Below are 21,792 nucleotides of genomic sequence, written 5' to 3' on the forward strand. Positions count from 1 at the left end.
GGCACAAAATAGCTTACAAGTTTTAACTGCCCATATCCAACCTTTTCAAAACCAAAGGTTTTCCTGTTCAAGTTGGGCTCTTCCAATATTAACAAATAGCCTCACACAGAGGTTCGTGCAGAGTCTTTGGTCCAAGTGACTTAGCTGCTAAGCCCACGGTGTTTGCACAGTACGGACGGTTTACAGACGAGCGGGAAGACAACAGCCATACGCAGCAATGCCAAGGTTTCCAAGTTAATAAAAAGCCAACAGCATTACAGATAAATGTATTTTAATTCGGATTAAATACTATCTCAAGGTATCTTGAAATCGCACTTGTACTGTACTAATCAACAGCCAGAGGCAATAAAAAAAAGTCCGGAAACGTAAAAGTTCTAACATCCAACACATGACAGTAAGTGCTGCCATTTAAAGCGACAAACACCGCTCCCAAGAACAGAGATTCTCCAAGGAAAAAGTTGTAACATTTTTGTATGGACAAAAAAAAAGAAGATTTAAATTGAAGACCAGAAGAAATATATTAGTGCCTGCCTTTTTAAAAGGGTTTTTTTTTCCTTTTTTTTTTTTACATTAAATACAGTTTTCTTTAAAAGCAAGGTACTTCCTAAACTCGTGGTCTATATACTGTATGTACACAAGAGCAGAACATTGTACAGTGCATTTGGATAAAGCAGCACTAACTAGCTAGAAGCTGGTACGGTGTTGCTGAACCAAATGTAAGATGACAGGTTTAAGCACTCTAGGAGAAGTATCTCCATGGTTGGTATGAGGAAAGGAAAGTATCATGTATGTACAAACTGATCATCCAAACAAACTCAACATCATTTGCCATGGAACTGTACATGCTGCAGCTAATCAATGGAAGTCTTACTGCAAGAACTCATCTGAGAAACCCAAAGTAACCGTTTTCTTCCAGTAACAAAGTGCATTACCCACACAGAGAGCACTTACACAAGTCATCACCCCCTGGGGTACAGGGCTCCAAGGAGAGTGGATTCTTACTGCAGCCTTAAGCAGCCACCTGCATTTTTCCACTATACAAAATATGAAATGCCCCAACCAAACCATATGGAACTGAGATTAAAGCTACATTATTATCTGTATGTGCACTCTGCCTTTCTGCAGACAGTTACAGATTAAAGCAGGAAGCCTGCACCCAAGTATCACCAGCTCAGACTAAAACGGACTGGCAGTGATTTCCATAGTTAGTGCAACATTAACTCCTATACTTTATCAAAGTGACTTACTGCTCTTCAGATGCACAACGCGCTTATTCAGGTCTTACAGAAACAGACAAACCAGAACATTGTGCAGAAAACTGGTTTCAGGTTTGTAGAGATACGTATTTTTTAGTCTACCCCATTAAAAACCCACCAAACTTAGAAACAGTTTGTGCCCTGGTTCAAAGTCAATTGCCTCAAAGAGTTACTTTTTATTCTAGGGTTAGCAGCGGGGCAGAGAGATTAAGGTTTTCCTTGTTACATATACTTTTAATTGTCATTCAGAAGAGGTTATTTGCTGTACTTTCAGGATGCTCTTCATCCTTATCTTAGCCACTACACTGGTTTCAGGAACTGAATGTTTCTTTGATGAGGACAGAAGCGAGACAACTTGTTTCTAAACTGCATCAACTTAAAAGTTTCAAGTTTTAATGGTGTAAAAATCTGACATTCAATTACAGTTAAGAGAAACTTGCTACACAGCAAACTGCATCCAAATCTACCAGTTACTGATGGGACTTTAAATGAACTGTTAACAAGTTATTCAAAGCATCCAGACCTGGAAACATCAGATCACCCAGCCAGTGAGCCAGCAACTCCCTCCCCCTTTTTCATGAGGGTTTAACAAATGCAACTGATGCGACCTTAGCACTGGAGCCAATGACTTCCATTGGTTAACTCCAATACCCAAAAGAGCTAGGGAGATCCTCTGTTAAGCCCAATGCAATATGCATTAGTGTCATGGAGCAGGAAGATCCCAGTGTCTACTTGTTAGAAGTTCACACAAACCATACAGATACAGACAGGATAAAACACAGACTCAAAAGGATCCATTATGCCTGAAGAAAATTCCAACTAAAATGACATCTTCTGCACAGCCCAGCCTCAGACACAGCCACACCTTTATCTAGTATAATAAACTCTGTAGTAAACTGTTTTTGACCTCCATAGAGAGTAGGAGTTGTCAAATTTAAGAAGATAAACTCCTCTCCCTGGGTACTGGTGGCTGCCAGCATACACTTCTTCGTGACAGTCTCGTCTGTACACAGGCACTATTTCATCGAGCTGAGGCTTGTTGGCATTCTTTTTGGCTTTTTCTTCACTGCTAGCATTTTCTGCAAGGGCAAAAAAAAAGGTGTCAGTTAACATGGGTGGAACCTTTACAACAGAAAGTCAGACTGATCTGTGGTGCACAAGACACTCTTTGTTAGTTAGAAACCAGTTGGGCCGAAGGGGTTCATACAGAGGCAGTGGCTAAAGCATTCAGAAGCAGGAGGCACAGTGAGCACTTTATCATGGATTTTACAGTTTGATATTAAAACTCTCCAAAACCAAAGCTCGGTCAGTTTGCACAGATGCCAAACTGCATGAAAACTCCAGTTTTCATTCAGACAGTACCCAACACTGACTGATACTGACCCCACATACACACTACTGTGATTACTCAGGGGTAACATCCAGAAGGCCACAGCTTCTTGTGTTAGAGCAATTCCTTCCAAGCACGTCACTTGCCCATTTCAAAATGGTTTTTCCTGGTGGTATTTAGGCTCCCTCATAGGCAAAGGCTGTGACCTGTGTCCTGGCCACTACCAGGAACTGCTCTATTAAAAGCTGCCCTCTGAAGCCTCAAGGGAACTTCCTCCATAGAAAAGGCTCATGAAGAGCAGGGCAGGATACTGCTTAAGGTTTTCAGCATGCAGATCCACACTATGCTCTATTATAGCAAGGGTTTCAATCTAGGTTACTGAACAGCTGAGCTGGACACAAGGGCACACTAAGGAGTAAGTAAAGCTTAGGAAAAGGATGTCCCCACCCTCAACTGCTTTAACTGTGACCACATAAGGTAACTGAAATTACTTCCAGAATTGCACTTCCTATTGCAAATTGAAGAGAAGATTCCAACTAGATGGAAGTTGGGGGAACTAGGACATCAGTTATGTTTTCCCCCATGGCAAGCTCTGCAGGACTGGAAGATCATATAAATAAGCACACTTACCATCTTCTTCATCCTCATCATCACTGGATTCGCTGACATGCACACTGACTGCAGTATTAGGGGAGTCTGTCCATTCAAAATACACCCCAAAACCAATGTCATAATTGTCTGTAGCAAACTCCCAGAAGAGGTAAGAGCCCTCCTCATGAGTTGGTACTCTAACTGTAACAACTTCTCCTCGGCCCACTGTGATCACAGAGTCTGCATCCTGCCGGATTTTCTCCTTGAAGTCTCTTATCTGGGGTCGTGTCCACATCGATGGGGCAGCTATCACTGGAACAGAATCTGGAGAGAGGGGAGGAAAGACTCCAGTTAAGCTTTGTTTCAGCTACTTATGCTGCATGCTTGAGTGTGCCTTAGGGACACTTGAGCACCACAAGCATCAGAGTTGCTTCCAAGTTATTTTTACTTTTATTTCCTTAAGAAACACCTTTTCATGGTTGAAACTTGCACAAAATGCAGTGCAAGTTCAGATATGACACTGCACATTCAAATCCTACCAGTTTACCCACCCACCATACTTAAACCAATAGTGCTTACACAGAAAACTCAGAAGACTAATTTACTGTGACAGGTGATGGGGTTACATTGCACAGAACCCTTCACTGAAAGGAGTTTTAATGTGACAGAACCAGAGGTGGTATATTTGTGTAGAAACTGTCAGATCCTGACTAAAACAACTGGACACCTCATTAGACAGACAGGGACCATGCTAGTGTTGATTTCATACTGGGATCCAAAAAGTCTCTAGGGCTTGCAGCAACCTCACCTAGTGGCAGGTGTCCCTGCTCACAGCAGGGGGGAGGCTGAACTAGATGAGCTTTAAGGTCCCTTCCAACCCAAGCTGTTCTATGGTGTTGATTCTATGCTGATTGTTGATGAAAGTACAGAGGTAACACTCAGAAATAACAGCAATGAAAGCGCTACTAGGAGGCAACTTTTCCTGTTCCCTTTCCACAGCTTCCTAGGAGCTGAGGAAGGTGGGAAATGGGGGGGGGGGGGGGATAGCAATCTGGACTGTATGTAAGTAGGGCAGCATTCAGAAAGAGTAAGAAGAATTCAGCTTTATTTTCATCTGCAAGGATAAATCATTCAGTTTTGACCAAGTTCAAACAAGACCAAACATTCTATATTACTGCACAAAATGCCTTTCTGCTGTAACTTTCATACCCCTTTCCTTCAAGTCAAGGGTAAAAAGAGGTTCTGGATCCCGTCCACTTGGCTTGAAATGCCTTTACCGTGTCCTCTTTCTCTCCTCACAAAGGTGAGTTTTGCCTGTGCAATACTGTACTCCCTTGAGAGAGCCTGGACCCAGGAATCAAAGCTAGCTTTTGCATAACCCAATGAAGCCCAGCAAAGAGCCACAGTAACCATACTTCAGATCCTAAGAAGAGCTTTTACTATGTATTTTTAATTAAGGAATCTAGACAGCCCTACCTTTTGGTCCATTTTCCAGTGCTTCTTCCAAAACCTCTGGATCCAGCTCCTTTTCAGGGCTGTCTGCATGGGTACTGGCCTGCCCGTTAATAGACGGGGTGTCCCCTGGGGCAGGTGAATTTGCCTTCGATGCAGTAGTCAGGGGTGTCCCTGTCGATGCCACAACCACCTCCTGCTGTTTTTGTAAGGCTGCCTAAAATGACAGAAATTAAGTCAATAAAACCAAACCATCCCAAGATACCTTCTGTTGGAAGAGGGAGACAGAAAGACACTTGAAAGAATCTCCCCCTACACCCCAGGAAGAGGCTCAACACAAAAGCCCATAAGCAGCTTCCATTAACCACTGATAACTACATCTACTTAGTATCTGGGGAAGTGAATTCACTCTGTTCTAAGCTGGTGGACGCAACCTGAGCAAAAAGATTCAGCCTCCAAGTTAATCTGGGCACACACCACAAACACTTAACTGGGGAAGTTCTGCATTTCAGTAATTCCTAGAACATTGCTTTCAAAATCAAAGTGATGACTTGTTCGCTGGTTTTTAGCAGTGGGCTCAAAGGGTTCTAGCCCGAGCTCATCCAGGTCTGAAAGAGCTAGAAGTATTTGAGGTCTATTAAGTACTGCCAATTTGTGACTTAACTTGCTCAACAGGGCTCTCTATCAAATCCACAAAGGCAGTTATTTGATATGAAAGCAGGATGCTCAAGAGCCACAACGACTGCAAGTGATCTGGGAGAGGAGTTATTAAAGCTCAGAAGTGCATCTTTTAGAACATGACTCGCGTACACTGAAGCTCTTTAGGTGGAATTTATCATGCTGTCCCTGTACAAAGGATTAAATACACCTAAAATGAGATTATACAAGGTAACAACCATCCTTTGGATTTAAGCAGGACATATTACCCCTTTAGCTTCAAGGCTTATTCCCCTGCTCCTAGTTATCAGTACAGAGCGATTATACATGTTTCTCTGTGGGGACAGGGAAGAGGTATAATTCACAGTACCATTCTTTAAAGAATAACTTAATACACACATGACTTTGATGAATGAACAGAACATGGTATGAAGACAGTACAGTCCAACATTAGTTAGATTTCAAAGCTGAGCAATTGAACCGGTGCTGCCCAGATCCACTTTCTACTACAGTTCTATACAGTGAGTCAATGTAAAGTGGCAAAAATTTTTCTAGACAACTACTGCATACAGCCCTTCCAAAATTAATGGCATCATAAGCTGATCCATAGCAACTATGACAGAACAGCGCTTTTTAACTGCAGCCAAGGTGGCTGAGATACAGTGATCCAAAAAAAGAGTATTCCTCAGAAGCCTTCAGGAAAGTCTGAAGCAGAATTAGGTAATTTTAGCTCAGTTGCATGCTGCTTTTTCATCCTTTCCTTTACAAGAGTTGTCCAAGTAGAGACGTGAAACATAAGCTTCACTACCTAGCAGACTTTCTATCTTGTAAGCCACTATAAAGGAAAGGCTGTTTTGCCCAGGTCTTGGAGGACATCAGTCTTCTGTAGGTAGAAAGCAGACAGCAATGACTGAAAGAAGCAGTGCCTGATAGCAGTGAGGAAAATTGGCAGCAGTGTCTCTGACACCTCAGTCTCAAGGGAGTAGTATCAATTACAGAAGGGCAAGACTGATGAGGCTATAGCTTTTGCTTACCACTAGGACACCAAAGCACTGGTACTAAGGTGTCATTAAGCTTCAGGAGTAACTATAACAGTGCAAGAAGCCTCTGACTTTCCTATACCACTTCAACTGCACCAGATCACGGTTTGGCTTGGAAGGAACCTTTAAAGATAAGCTTGTCCAACCTGCCTGCCAAGGGCAGGTACACCTTTCACTAGATCAGACCGCTCAATATTCCATCCAATCTGATGCTGAACGCTTCCAGTGATGGAGCATCCGCAACTCCTCTGGACAACCTGATCCAGTGTCTGGCCACCCTGACTGTAAACCAGATTTCTTCCTTATGTCCATCTAAACCTAAGCTCCCTAATTAAAATCACTGCCCCTTGTCCTGTCGCTGCAGGCCCTTGCAAAAAGGTCCTTCTCTATCTTCTTTATAAGCCTCCTTCAAGTACTGAAAGGCTGCAATGTCTCACCGGAACCTTTTCTTCCCCAGGCTGAACCACCCCAACTCTCTCAGCCTGTGCCCATAGGAGAAGTGTTCCAGACCTCTGAGCATTTTTGTGGCCCTACTCTAACAGGGCTATGTCTATCTTGTACTGGGAACCCCAGAGCTGAAAGCAGGGCTCCAGGTGGGATCTCCTAATAGCCTAGTAGAGGGGGAGAATAACCTTTCTCCCTCAGCCTTCTGGCCACGTTCCTTTTTATGCGGTCCAGGATCCAGTTGGCATTCTGGGCTGCAAGAGCCCATTGTCACCTCATGCCCAGTTTTTCAACCACCAGTATCCCCAAATCCCATCTGAAGGGCTGCTCTCAATCCCCTCATCCCCAGTCTATACTGATACTGGGGGCTGCCCTGACCCAGGTGCAGGATCTTGCACTTGGTTGAATTTCATGAGGTTCCCATGGGTTCATATGGCTTTCTTCCTTGGACAGTTCTTCGCTGAGCACAGCCACCTCATCAGAGCACATTATGACTTAAAATTCAGTAACTAATTTCCTGTTAAGTCTTTAGCTCAAGAACAACAGATCTCAGGCTGGCAGCTATAGGCCATTTAAGATTCAGGTCATGCTTAGAGAGGTCAGACATACGAGAGTCTGAATTCTGGCTTACATCTGCCTAAGACAGTTACAGATGGACATCTCTGAACTTTAAAATAGCTTGAGAAGTGAATACAGCACTTTTGCTAGAGATGCAAGATTCCCCTCAACAGAATTAGCCTTCTAAGCTGAAGCAAAAAAACCCTGCAAAGTAGTAATGTGCTACCTCCACCCATTGATACCAGAAATATAAAAGTTTGTCCTCCCACCCAAATCACGAGGGAGCAACGTGATTAGATACTGACGTGAGACAATAGATGCAAAAGGAGGGAGAAATCAGTAGTGCTCAAGTTGGCAGGGACGAGCGCTCTCAAACCCAGCAGTGACACGACAGTGCTGCAAACATGTTCAGCTGGAAACACATGGCTGACCAAAGACTGCTGCTCTGCACAGATCTTCAGGGGTGATACGTACACAGAGAGTCACTGGAATAGCTTTGTTCATGCTCAGGTGCACTGGTATGTTACCCCCATTAAATTACACACACAATCGATGCTGCAGCAGAGCGTTTCACATTTGGTCTCCAAGAATAATATTGAACCAAGTAATTACTAATGGCTGCTTCAAGTTTTCTTAACTAACTGCTGCTGCAGAAAACTACTTGGAAGGATCAAATAATGGGGCTCTCGTGTTTGAATCTGAAGCAACATTAGTCACTAGGACACTACCTCCCCTTGTAGCAATTATCTTTTCAAGGAGACAAGTAAGCACCCCCCAGAGACAGCCTGGAACACAAAATTCAAGTTTCTCAGCTGCTTGGCCATACCTGTTGCTGTGCAAGCTGGACTTGATACAACTGCTGCATGTACTGTTGATAATGCTGCTCCTGGAGCTGCCGAATTAGGATCTGCTGCTGTTCGTAGTTGCCCGGATACTGCTGGGCTGCATACTGCTGGAACTGAATGGCAGTCTGGGAGTTCAGTGCTGCCATTATCTGTTGCCTAGATTGGTAGGAGGAGAGTATGAAGATTACCAGCAGCTAAGGGTATTGGGGAAATCCCTGTATTTAAGTCATTTAAGTGGCCTCAAAGACAGCTAATTCAATTCCTGCAAAACCCAATTAAGACAAATCTACATAATAGAGCAGAACCCATAGCCAAAGCAAATGTGAACTTTGCAAAAAAAAAAAAAAGCTGAGAATAAAAAGAAGGGAGCAACAATTTTTACCCAATGCTTGAAGAAACAAAAGCTCTTACATAATTCTCAATCTGCAGTCTGATCAAGAGGTAGTGCTACAAAAAATGCATGACTAAATTACTCAAACAAGCAAGAGAAAAGACCCACATTTGGTTTCTCTAGAAAACATGCAGAAACCATCCTTCTAGCAGCCCTTCTGCAGGCAGTGGTAAGGCCATACCTGGTGTGGACAGCACAACAATGCTTTCTGGTCCATCAAAGAACACACCACATTACTATCTTAATTTCCCAGGACATCATGCAAACAAATACGAAAAGTGTGACTGACTGTGGCCTAAATCAGGAACAAAGGTCCTGCCAAACAGGGCATCTGCACCTGCAATGAACTCAACTGCTGAAACTTCAGGAGGAACACATAAGTTACTTGTGCACAGGCTCAGTTTTGCTCCTCTTTCCAAAGGGCTAACAAAAACTCTACAGTAAAATTACTAGCTCGCTCCAGGGTTTGTCTCGCATGTTATATCCACCAGTGACAAACTATCAATGCTACAAAAGAAGGAAGCAGCATCACACAAATGCAGGTGTAATTCTTTCCTCCCCACTCTTCTTCCTACGCCAAAAATCATCCTTTAAAAACTCCAGAATTAGACTGGTTTAGTATACTAAAGGGCAAGGCTCAATTACTCTTCCCCAAATGATGATCAGTTTAGATACACTTGGCCTGTATATACATACCCACATTCCTTTACTGTCTCAAGTCTTTATCTCTGTAACCTGCTACGATCACTTAATACACATCTGCTATTCATGTTTAAAATAAAACTCTCTTAACTTCAAGGCGTACGTCAGCTCTTGTTACCTAGCACTGTGCAACAGTTCCTGTTGTGTTCTCTGTTCATTTATGTCTGTATTTGACACTCCTCTGGCTCTCACCATGTTAAACAAACAGCAAAACTTTTGGACTAATTATTTGCTCCCTCCTCAAACACAGCAAACACAGGATCTACTTCAGAGCCACCTCTTGAAAAGACATCTTTCTTGTGGAAAATGGTTGGTTACTGAAGAAGCTTTGATGATACAATATTTTCTTAAATATTATGTGTGCAAAGCTAGATCCACATTTTCAGCACATAGAGATGCGATGGGAACAATGAAATGTAACTAGAGCTGTACACTCTAAGTAAACAATTTAATTCAGGCTACAAACAGAGGTTTAGTGCATTTGACCATGAATGCTGCATCCCTTTTAGAAAGGTGCTAAGATCCAGTGATTGCCATTGTACAAATGAGACCTGCAGACACTTCACATTTCCTAGAAAAGCAGTACGTTTAAGGACATAGTGTTGGGCTACCCCATTAGGAAATTCCAGCCATGCATTCAAAACACCCCACTGAACTGCAGTTATCCCTTTTTCAAGGCTCCATCTCCTGGGAGAGGATAGAAACTTTCAAGTCACAGTTCAAAAAATGCTTCCAGCTGGACATTTAACTCTGCTCGGCTGAGTGCAGCATTAATCATTTAAGAAGCAGAGCAACAAGTTTTCATGAGGTGCAGCCCTTGAATCCAAAAACCTCCAGAGCTTCTCTTTAAACAAAGCTTCCCTGGCACTTTGATCTGAGAAGGCTGCATACAATAACGTGCAAGGATAATTATTCTCTACATACTATGACCCTCTCAGCTAAGGATGAAAACATCACTGCCAGACTCGAGTGCTCTGAACTTCAGATATTCAATCCTAGCATAACTATTTAAACAGTTAATACAGTTGTCTCAAGTGTGTTGCTTGTTTCAGCTACTCACTTCTGTTGTTCCATGCGAAGTCGTTCCTCCTCTATTCTCCTCCTCTCTTCTTCTTCCCTTCTAAGTCTTTCCTCTTCATCTCGCCTACGTTTTTCTTCTTCTTTTTGTAAACGCTCACGCTCTTCCTCTTCGCGCCGCCTTCGTTCTTCCTCTTCTCTTCTGCAACATCCACTCAATAAGCTACTTCAGCATTCCTACAATCCTAGGATGAGTTATTTTCAACATGCTGTAACCTGCCTTTTGCCTACCCAATAAGGTTTTTCGCCTGGTATCATCTCCTCCCACTTAAATTGGCCTAGAGAAGCGTCTTGTTGGACACAAGAAGAAAACATATCACTGCTTAGTTTTACTGCACTCCACAGTATGACAACAAGTGTAAACTCTGTATTATAATTTGGTATTTAAACCTGTTACTATACTATCTCTAGCAGAGAACAGTAGAAGAAAATTGCCTGGAAAGCTTAAACACATCTCCCAAGCTTTAACATCTGTTCAATAAACACACGGATACCGTATTTTAATAATCAGACGATACGTAAATGACAGTAGAAGATAGCCTTTGTCAAGCTGTGAGCCCATGCTAGAAGAGGAGTTTAAAGCACATGACAGTTTCATGTTCTGTGTATGGTTAGTCCACAGGCGTATTGGTGCAGACACTGGGAAGTGTGTACTTCTCAAGCAGATGACAGTATCAGCAAAATTAAAACAACTCTTTCTATTCTAGGAGTCTTCACCTCAGAGGCAATCATTCATTACTGGCAAAGTAAAAAGGCTTAAAAGAGCCTTTACCACTGCTCTAAGTGGTAGCAGAGCCACCTCAACCTCAAGCCCTTCTCTTCCCAGGACAAATTCAGCCTAAGCTAGCTGTGATACTGTCCATAGGTCAAGAGTTATACGCTCCATATTCTCCAACATCAGAGGACTCAAACATTACCTTTTCTTTTCTTGTTCTTCTTTCTCTATCTTGTGGGAAGTGACATACGTTGAAAACAAGTGACAGCACCTATTCAGGAGCTTAACGAATTCTGTCATAGCTTTTTGCTTTGACATGTTTCCAAGGGCAGCCCATTCCTTCCTGAGAGAGAGAAATCAGCTGAAATAACAGAAGGCTCAACTCTTTTGAAGTCAGCAATGAACTCTGAGAACCCAGCAAAGCAAAAAAAGTTGGGAGACCAAGGACCAAAGTTTATCATACGCAGTTTCAGAGCACCAACAGCTTTCTCCCCAAAGTGCTCTCCTCTGCCTGCACCAGAAGAACTCCTTCAGACAGGCATAACTCGGTGCTTAGATGAAATCTCATACATGCCGTCAACCCTACTTAGAATTCTGAACTACATCCAAAAGCTTCCCAGAAAACAAATGAACCTGAAATACTTTTCTACCCTCCATCCACTCTAGTTTGAGGGAAAGAATGCATACGTTTTACTGGATGAACAAACATGGTAACAACCACTGATTATAGCGCTTCAGTTAGTTTAATGCCAACAGCCTGGTTCTTCCTAATGGAAAGCTACATCCATCTAGGCAAAAGCAGTGCACTGGGTCCAGCTCCAAGAAGCCAGTGCTGCGTTGCACATTACCTTCCCACTAGAAATAGCAACAATGAACACTGCAAGCACAGCCTGAACAAGCACAGCAATGCACGAGAGACACTGGGAGTGGCCAGATCTCACAAAGGTTTACTCAGAGTCTGAAGGCATCAGGTATCTGAAATCAGAAGTTATCTTTGGTGAAGGCTGCTACCACTGGTGACAGGTTTGGTGTGCTGTAACCCTGGTGTGGGGGTTAGGATGAAAAATGGCCCTGCACATTAATGCATAGCCACGAAGCCTCACACTGCTGTGAGAAATTGGACTGTCAGCACAGCAGCTTTTCCTAATGCGGTTCAAAAAACCCAATAACCTTCTGTTAGCACCTTTACTGAACTGTGACTCAGATTTCCAAGATGCATTTGAAGAGGCCACTTTCGCTTTCCACTACCATACACACGTATCGAGGCAACCCACATACTTGTCTTCTTACTGCGGAAACTGGATGTCATCTTCAGACAGGAAAAGCAGAGTTAAGACCAAGAAGAGCACCAGTCCTTTTACCTTCTATCATTCCCCAGAACATCAAAGAATCCAACTTCAGGGCAAGTGTCAGGGTTGCAAGGTCCCAGCAGAACCTGCTTGTGCAGTGCCACAAGTTTGAGTTTTTCTTCGTATGTTGGATGAAAAGCTTTGCCATCTTTTTCTGTAGGACAAAAACCAAAAGACAGTTTCACTGTTGTGATTAATTGATTAGGCATGGGACAGCAAAGAACATTTTGTATAACCACCACCATTTCCTTCATAAAAAGAAGAGTAAAAGTCAAGTCACAAAAGGTTAGACAAATTCAGATGAAGTATAGACCTGTCCAGAAGAAACATACCTACTTCAGCTGCTGAAACTGAATTGTGATGTGTTTTTCATCATACCATCCAGTCACACTTAGCTAGCAAGTTATCACATAAATATTTACGATAATTAGTTAAGCATCATACCACATGGATCTATAGCCCTGAAATACTTAAAAACCTTAACTGAAATCAAATGTCTCTGCCAAGTCTGCTGTAGAGTGGCTAGGAAGGGGTTTCCACAAAGAAAGAAGTGATGTTAACGTTACAGATTGCTCTCCTTTCGTGTTCTTCGCCTCAATGGGAGTGGAAAAAGCAAGCCTTCAGGCAAGGAAAACTGCAGAGAGGGAAAATGAGAATTAAGCGAGAGCTTTCCTTGAGGGAACTGGATTGCTGCACTTTGCCAAGGCAGCTGGAATAAATGAAAAGTCTTAGAGGTGACTCCATCAGCACCAACGTGCATAGAGAGCTCCAGCTGCAAGACACAGGCAGCGTAAACCTGAACATAATCAGAATTCCAATGGCTCCACTACAACACCTTCTGAAGCAGATCTGGTTAGATCCTGCCAGGCACTTACTGGTAAGAAGAGACTTGCGTTGATCTAAAATTATACATGAATTAGTCAGCTAGGACTTATCTCAGCACATTTAAAGTGTCAAAACAAATCACAGGAAAAAGCACCGCTACACGTAATTACACTGCTCATTAAGAAAAGACCTTTTTCTTGAGCAAGAAAACAAATAAATAAGCATAATCTCCTTTTGGAAGGGCTGAAATGAGGGAGTTATTACCAGAGGTAAGCAACAGCCATTTCACATGACTGTACTACTAACTGCTCCCCATGAAGTCAGGAACTGCAGGCAGAGCTGCCGCGCGTTTCCAGCTCTCCTCCGGAACAAGCTGTTTACAGCCCTAAACTGAACAATCCAGCTCACACCTGAATTCTAGGGCTGACATTTACATGCAGCAAAATTGCTCAGTTGATGCTTGTGAACAGAGTTATTAGGAGGAAAAGCAGCAAATCTCAGAGCGAAAGAGAAGGGGCAATACCTCTATTATGGCTTACTGAGAAAATCCAAGTGAATACTTCTGAAAATCAGAAGCCAACCCACAGAGAAGGTGTTTACAGCAAGAAGCTGTATTTTCGACAGACCAAGTTCAGCACATTGCTGGTCTTGGATAAAACATCAGGATGAACCACACCATCTGTTATGAAGCCAGAACCAAAGAATTAGGAAGGTAAACATTTAATTACTTATTACCCATTCTTAGAGGACCACTTCACTCTTCCAGAATCTCAAGCATTCACTCTTCTCCCACTGTCGCACAACTTAACAGCAAATATAGCTTCCAGCTTCAAAAAACCAGAAGCCTTTCTCTACAAAAATATCTACTTCCAAAAATACCTGGTGGGGTGGAGAAGAGGGGGTTGCAAAGACTGAACCAGACTCTGCTCAGTGGTATTCAGTGAAAGGATAAGAGCAACAGACACAAACTGAAATATGCCCCATCCCTGGCAGTGTTCAAGGCCAGGTTTGACAGGGCTTGGAGAAACCTGGTCTAGTGGAAGGTGTCCCAGCCCGTGGCAGGGGGCTGGAGCTGGATGAGCTTTAAGGTCTCTTCTAACCCAAACCATCCTGTGATTCCATGATAGGAAATTCCACTTAAGCGTAAGAGCGATTGGTTGGTTTGCTTTTTTACTGTGAGAGTGCTCAAGCCCTGGAACAGGCTGCCCAGAAAGATTCAGAAGTCTCCACCCTTGGAGATATTCAAACGCCAAACAGACGCAGTCCTGAGAAACTGGCTCTGAATACAGGGGGCTAAATTCTACACTCTTGAGAGGTCCCTTCCCACCCCAACAAGTCTGTGGTCTTTAAGAGATGCAAATCTTCGTGTCCAAATCTCTCCCTGGGTCTCAGGTCTCCTGCTCTCTGTCTTTTCCTTAACTCTTCACACTTCATATTTAACTGGGAACTTGCTTATTAGGTAGCAAGCGCTTCCCTTAGCCTCAGTGAACAACATGCCCTTTGAAATCATACTTCATATCCTGGGGCAGTGTGCTTAAAAGCCAGTCCATCGATAAGGGTACTGCACTGAAGTTTTCCCAGGCTTCTGAGCCAAGTATGTATCTCAAGGGGGTCCCTATGGCATGATTTACCTTGCACAACCTGCATACCTACAACTGTCTGCCAAAACCCATAGCTATTTGCTATACCAGACCGCTACCTAAGCCAGCTAACATCATCAGTACTTGAACTTGCTTCTGAAGAGGGTTAAAGGGAATAAAAACGTTTCCCATGCTGTACACCACATATCTGCACTTTCACAGAACAGAGAAGTCAGACCTCAAGCCTTAACTCTAAAGAGAAACCAAAAGCCTACATTTACAAAGAGTGGCAACCCAAGGGAAGAACAACAAACATGCTAAGTAAGAGAGGAAAATAGACAGATGAGAAAAAGTATGAGACAGGCATTCAGCAACTTGTAGATAATGCAGATTAAAAGCAGACTCTCAGCAAAATATTTGGAGCCGCTCAAGAGAGCGCAGTTGTACATTAGCTATTTTTCAGTCGAATTCTTCAGCATGAACCACAGTATATAATCCTTTCAAAGATTTGGAATTGTTGCTGTTAAACCGAACCAGAGGACCTGAAGCCATCTGCAGAGTCAGATATGCCAAAACCAGCATTAGTGAGTCCAGACAAGTAGAAGCGCCAAATTTATTCAAGCATCCATGAATGTCCCATTTAAGTATTACCCACACATCTAATATAGCTGCCAGGAAGCTGAAGAACATCAAAGAGCTCTGGGGAACACACTGAGAAATCCAAAGGATGTGCACAGCAGTAGTGTGGCAACTATACGTCCCTCCCTATGCCACTGCTGTGTCTGACCCAATAGGGTCAGAGAATGTCTCAGCTTTCTTACAGATCAGAAGACTTCTTTTAGCTCAACAGAACCCAGCAGCATGTGCTCACAGCCCAGAAAGCAATCCCTTGACAGTGCCTTCTTTGTTTAGATGCCTGCAAAAGAGAGATCCACTGAGGGCAGCTCAGCTGAAGAACCCTGAAAACCAGTACTTAAACCATTAACGACCCTCCTTATGCTACAGGCACTTCGCTGACCACCATTTGTGTTGGCATGCAAACACAACAGAAACTGAAGCTATAACTAGCAATGAAATGCAGATAACAGAGGCTTATGTCACTTGGTGGCACTGCACCATTGACATGAATTGGTATAAAACCACACATTTAGACTCAAGGGAGTTTAAGAAACACGCTTAAGAGACTGCATCATGTTACTTCTAATAACTTCAGGTTATTTCTTCCCCTGTAAGAAACATGGCACAACATGCAGCAGTTTCCACTCCCAGCTCCACCGACTGCACTCACTCTAAATGCCCAATTCCCACGGGATGGCATTCAGCAGCGTCATCTAGAAGCAGCTAGAAAACAGTTTGTGAACTGCAAGTTTTTCACCTTGTAGCTCGTAAAAGTAGAAGTCTCACATTAATGCTATTAACTGGTAAAGTTTTAACGAGCAAGACCAAAACTGAGAAGCAGGAGAACTGAATCACTGCCTGCAGAATCCAGGACACACCTACATTCCTAATTCTCCTCTCCTGAGGACGTTCTGCATCAACCAAACCAGTTACCAATTGGCCTTTCCAATTAAATGTGATCACAGCTCAACTTCACATCAAACATAGATACGTTACAGGGGTTCTCACACTGAAAACAAGAGCCTGCTTAACTCATGAACTGCAGTCATGCCATCAAATTAATCCTGAACACAAAAGTGAAGTCAAACAATTTAGAACAATGTATTGCTGAGGTCAAAGATGCATTCTTGTTAGGATAAGAGGAAGTAACTTGGGGCAGTCAAACAAAATCAGAATACTTAGCATACCAGGAGAGCTTTTAGATACCAAAATGATATGGTTTGCATACTGTCTACTCAAATGTGGTGCACTGCAAATCACTTCAGACAGTGCATGAACACTTCAGGGACTGTCATACAGGAGAGGTTGAGTGCAATGGTACTTCAACGACAGGATGTGGAAAACCATAAAGCCATTTGGTACTGGAAGAGATTTGCTGTCGGAGCTGTGCAAGGCACACCCTCCTACAGCAGGACACAGCTCACACCTTAAACAACTTACCTTCCCTGGCATAGCTCCTACCACAACAGGATAAGCCACCAGCGACACTTCTGTTCTGCCAGCTGCCCAGGACACATAATTACAGACAGTCCAAGAGAGAAACACATGCACCCCTCTCAATAACATGCCTATGTTCTCCACTATACACTGGATCCTGCACAGTGGAGCAGCTTCTTAATGCCAGCCAAAATGCCGGTTGACTTGAGCTAGGCTTGAAGGAGCAGCAAGGGAAAGAGTGCGTATTGTGAGGAAGGCTCTTGTTTTCTCACAGAAAAACAGACTGAAACACTATTAACCATCAATTTTCTATGCCTCTGTTATTCTGAAAAGCTTTCTTCACAAGCCATTATGGATGGTACAAAAAGCAAGCACACATCTCCTGCACAGCCTAGGGCCTGATGGTTGAAGTGACCCAGGGTCAAGCATTTTAGATCTGCTTTTGTCTTTATCAGAGACAGGATGAAGTAGCTTTTGAGTCTCCTCAATATCTTAGCCTAGTTTCATTTGTGTTTTTCACATTGTTCATGTGCACTCCCACCCTGTCTTTGTCTTCAAGCAATTCTGTTACATGCAATACACCACCACAGACAAGTGTTAGCAGCCATTCTAATACGCAAACCCAAAGTATTTTATCAGATTCGACTTTCCTAGGAAGAAAGTGCATGATGAGTTACATCCACAGAACTCAGTCTGCCCAGTGAAGCAGAAAGGAAGATGCTTAACTAGAAATTGCTGCTTACCCTCTGACCTCACACAGGGACTCCTCTAGTATCCCAACCCAAGCTCCTTCCACCCCAGTCACCACTGTTAATCTAGATACTACTGCACTGCACTGCCCTGAGTCACTTGTTTGCTCTGTAGTAGCTGTGTGAGTAAGTAACACCATACACTGAGGCGTGGATATGAACTAGCTCTAAGACAGAGTTTTCCAAAGACACCTCCCCTCTCCAAACCAGTATGGTTTTCAGAAGAATGATCAGAAACAAGATCTCAGCATTGATCTATCAGCCACGGGTCAACCTTCAGATCCCCCATATGCTGCTCCTCGAAGAAAAGGAGAAATCCGTACTTGTTCCTTGGCATCCACAAGGCTGCGAAACAACCATGCCCACTCCCACAGTTGTTCTGAAACAGGATGCATGAAAACCATTTGGAAACGAGACCGATTATTTTCAGAGCCATGCAGATATAGAACAAGCTGGCAGAATCAGTGATCTGAACTATTACAAACCCCTGTAACTCACCACCACAGCTATAAATAAAACCCCTCGTGTTATGCCACCTTCAGCAAAAAAAAATACAGATGAAAATACAAGCAACGACTTCATGTGACTTATCCCAGCCATAAGGAAAGAGGAACGAGGTCTTCATTTGGAAAGTCTGATAACTCCGTACGGCATGGAAAATCCCCTTCTTCGGAGCAAAGCCATGCTTTATAAGAAATTGCAGAAGGTTAAATGAGCAGCAGTAAGTTGAAACATACTGAAATTAAGCTTTTAATAAAAGGAAGGCAACAAAACCCCCACGGCTGAAACAACAGAGCCAAAAAACTGAAACCTAAACACTCCATTGAAGAGGAGACAAAGGTAAAACGTAAGTGCCATTAACACATGATACCCAATAGGCAATAATGCAGATAAGCTCATTCACAATGTGTAATTTTTACACTGTAAATACAGGTTCCAGTAGAATATTAAACCCAAGACAAAACAAGACCACAGCTGACCGAGACAAGGGATTTGCTACTGCAGAGCCATTTCCTTAAGCATCATGTTTTAAGAATAAACGCTCATTAAACGAAAGCAGAACTCTTTCAAGCAGCTTGAAAGGAGAAAGAGACAGAAATACAATGCTACCACAACCTGATCCCTGGTGGCAGCAGCAGCTTCTGGCACAAAAAAAGAGGAAAAACATGAAGACCCTTATGGATCTTCTAGTTTAAAAGAAAGTACCTCTCTACGTTAGTGTGCTAATAAAAAACCTGCTTTGCAGAAGGGCATCAGAATAGGGTCAAAGAACGAGTGTTCACGAAACCTGCTTAGAGCTTTAGAAGCTCCTAACCACTGCCAATGTGCAAGTCAGCCAAAGTGAAGAAAACAGACAACTCTGTCCTTGCAGCACGGTGTCCACCTGCCAGTGTGCTTGCCCTCAAAAGAGGCAGCTCTCCTGCAGGAGTCATCTAACAACCGACCACCACAAGAGTGGCCTCTCCAAGTGCAGGCACGTCGCTGGGCTCCCAGCTCTGCGCCCCGTGCTCAGCGGCAGCTGCCTGAGCTCCAGCAGTGACACATGGCTGCGAGGTGCTCAGATGCTGCGGCACAATGGAGCGCTAGAGTGAAGACAGCTCTTCCGTCGAAACCACAGTCCATTTCCTCCTCTTAGGAAAGCAAGTGTGGCAAGGTCCCTGCACAAACAAACCTGGCTGCAGGGGATCCCGAGACAAGCGCTCCAGCTCTACACCCTGGGTGTTTTATGGCTCCCTTGCCCGGCTGCCAGCTGGAGTCCTGACAGCACTGGAAGCAACGAAGAAGCGAGCATCCTGTGGATGGCACAGCACCTCACGCCAGCACCCGGGCTGTCAGCAGACCCGATGGCACTCAAAGCGCACACTCTTCGCCTACGCTTACACGGGTTTTCCTCACATGCCACAAGCGAGGATTCCTCCTTTTTGCTCTGTTTTTAGACAAACCCTCGGAACTGCCTCCCCAGCCCCACGGAGCGGGCACACGGCCCTTCCCTCGGTCCCCTGCTCGGTCTCACCTTCCTCACCAGGAAAACCGCATCCCCACAGGCCACCTCCGACAGCCGTGGCACGAAGCTCGCCGCAGCCCGCTGCGGCCCCGACCCCCGGGGCCGCTTCTCCCTGGCTCTCAGGGGACCCGGGGCTCCGGCCCGGCGGGCAGACGGGCGACGCCGCGGCTCAGGACTCAGCCCGGTGCCGGCTGCGGGTGTGCGGGCCGGGCCGCGCCGCGGGCGGACTCACCCTTGAAGAAGCGCAGCGCCAGGCCGTACAGCTCCTCCAGCGCGAAGCCCCAGCGCCGCTCCAGGCTCAGCGCCGCCTCCTCCGCCTCGCCGCCGGCCTCCGCCTGGCCCGGGGAACCGGGGCCCGCTCGGCTCCGCCCCGCCGCAGGGTCCCCCTGCTCCGGCCGCGCTTCGCAGTGCGGCACCTCGGCGTTGGGGCTCAGCGTCAGCCCGTCCACCGACACCTCGAGCCGGTCGGAGCTCAGCACCGCCGCCATCCTCCACCCGCCCGCCCTCCGCCTCCCAGCTCCGCCGCGGCGGCCACGTCCCGACTTCCGCTCCCCTCCGACCCGGAACATCCGCACCAGCCCCTGCTCCCACCCCTGGGCTATAGCCGCTCCCAGCTCCGCCCCTTGCCGGTGGCCGGTTGCCGGCGCCGCAGCCGGTTGGTGCCCGCCTGAGCCGGGCCCCGGGGCGCCGTGAGGCCGGCCGGCCGGCCCTGCAGCCCCTGAGGTGCACTGTGCCCCCTCTCCGTGCTCCCGGCGGCTGGAACTCGGCTCCCAAGGCCCGGGTTACACCCGCGGGTGTCGGCCTGCCCTAGCCCGTCGGGAATGGGGCTGGAAATAAACCCATATCCTAGCGTGCAGGAGAGCACGTTAGTGTTTGGGGTGTGTGTGGGGAGAGAGTCGTGCTGTTTGATTGCTTTATATAAAGGAATGATGATTTTTCCGCAGCAGGCCAAAAGGCTTCGGTAGAACGGGGGTCTGACACTGACCCCCCTTGCTCCTCTTGCAGGAAACAGGCTTCAAGCCTCGCACAGGAAAGAAATGAGGCAGAGAAAGGGAAGAAGAGTGTAAGGCAATCTCTTCTCCAAGAGCTGTGTCTGCAATTAGCACACTCCCTTGTGACCATGAAACACCAGTCGCTGTGACACCGTTACCGTGTGCTGCGCGGCGAGGCAGTCCTCCCAGCCCAGGGGGTTTATTCCCAGAGGCTCCTCACAGCGTTTTGGGAAAGGCTGCATTAGCACGAGGTGATTTGGTCCCGTTTCCCACCCAAACGGAGATGGAGGCTGTGCCTGCCTGGTGGTTCCCAAAGCCGATGCAAAGGAAGGGACCTGTGCAGCTCTGCAGCCTTCACTGAATGCAGCCCATTGCTGGGGTTATCTGCAGTCAGTCACACCGCCCTGGAGTTTATGTACCGTGCAAGGGAGCTCCAGATCCATCTGCTAATCTCTCAGGAATGCTGAAGAGATTTTTACTGTCACGCTTACAAAGTGCTTTGAAGCCTCTCGGTGAAACGGAGAAGAAATGTGAAGCTTTAATTTAAAGTACTCTATTTCCCATTAGTATTTTGTGAGTGAGTGCCACACAGGGTGCTGTTGACTACAAATGGGGCAGAATTTGATGCAGATGATAAATCATCTAAGCTTCAAAAGGCATTTTACAACCAATTGGAAATCTTTTGTAGTTCCTTCACTAGCATTTTGGTTTGGTTTTGTGGTTGGGGTCTTTTTTTGATTGAGGACGCTGGCACAGGGTGCCCAGAGAAGCTGTGGCTGCCCTATCCCTGGCAGTGTTCAAGGCCAGGTTGGACAGGGCTTGGAGCAACCTGGTCTAGTGGAAGGTGCCCCTGCCCATGGCAGGGGGTTGGAACTGCATGAGCTTTAAGGTCCCTTCCAACCCAAACCATTCTACGGTTCTATGACCAAATATAACACTGTCTTCTTTGCCCTCTGATCTGACTTCTTGGTGCTATCTCATGCAGCACACTTACAGCAGGACGGATGATTTTTAACTCCTCACACATGCCTGCTTTACAAGTCTGTCTCTTCGGCATCAGATCCACTTTCATTTTGTTAGTCCATTTCTATAACCACTTACATTAAAATGTCTGTTTTCAAAGCTTTGATACGACGTGTTTTCTGCTTGGCTTGAGCAGTCTGCGCTTCATAAGTGTTT

General features: G+C 45.2%; 1 protein-coding gene across 2 annotated transcripts; it reads right to left on the reverse strand.

The window, feature by feature from the left end:
- Positions 1-254: 254 nt before the first annotated feature.
- On the reverse strand, positions 255-20,171 carry ACBD3 (acyl-CoA binding domain containing 3). 2 transcript variants are annotated; one of them, XM_061475510.1, is made up of 8 exons: positions 19,854-20,171; positions 12,420-12,561; positions 11,261-11,401; positions 10,327-10,485; positions 8,155-8,329; positions 4,654-4,846; positions 3,217-3,501; positions 255-2,335 (listed from the first exon to the last, which is right to left on the reverse strand). In XM_061475510.1, exons 1-8 carry the CDS (start codon positions 20,107-20,109, stop codon positions 2,124-2,126), a joined length of 1,563 nt encoding a protein of 520 aa, XP_061331494.1. In that variant the 5' UTR covers positions 20,110-20,171; the 3' UTR covers positions 255-2,123. The 2 variants fall into 2 exon arrangements, with proteins under 2 accessions (XP_061331494.1, XP_061331495.1); XM_061475511.1 differs by lacking the exon at positions 19,854-20,171 and adding an exon at positions 13,968-13,990.
- Positions 20,172-21,792: the final 1,621 nt, after the last annotated feature.

The sequence above is a fragment of the Pezoporus flaviventris genome, unplaced genomic scaffold, assembly GCF_033815535.1.
Source record: "Pezoporus flaviventris isolate CSIRO_AGI_PZ_B2104156 unplaced genomic scaffold, CSIRO_AGI_Pfla_v1 ptg000083l, whole genome shotgun sequence".
In the NCBI taxonomy this organism is placed as follows: domain Eukaryota; kingdom Metazoa; phylum Chordata; class Aves; order Psittaciformes; family Psittacidae; genus Pezoporus; species Pezoporus flaviventris.

Coding starts and splice junctions, on each gene's coding strand:
- ACBD3 (XM_061475510.1), bottom strand. CDS start 20,109: ATGGCGGCGGTGCTGAGCTCCGACCGGCTCGAGGTGTCGGTGGACGGG. Junction 3,502..4,653: donor ACTGGAAAATGGACCAAAAG/GTAGGGCTGTCT, acceptor CCCTCTCTCCAG/ATTCTGTTCCAGTGATAGCT. Junction 2,336..3,216: donor TGATGAGGATGAAGAAGATG/GTAAGTGTGCTT, acceptor TTGCCCTTGCAG/AAAATGCTAGCAGTGAAGAA.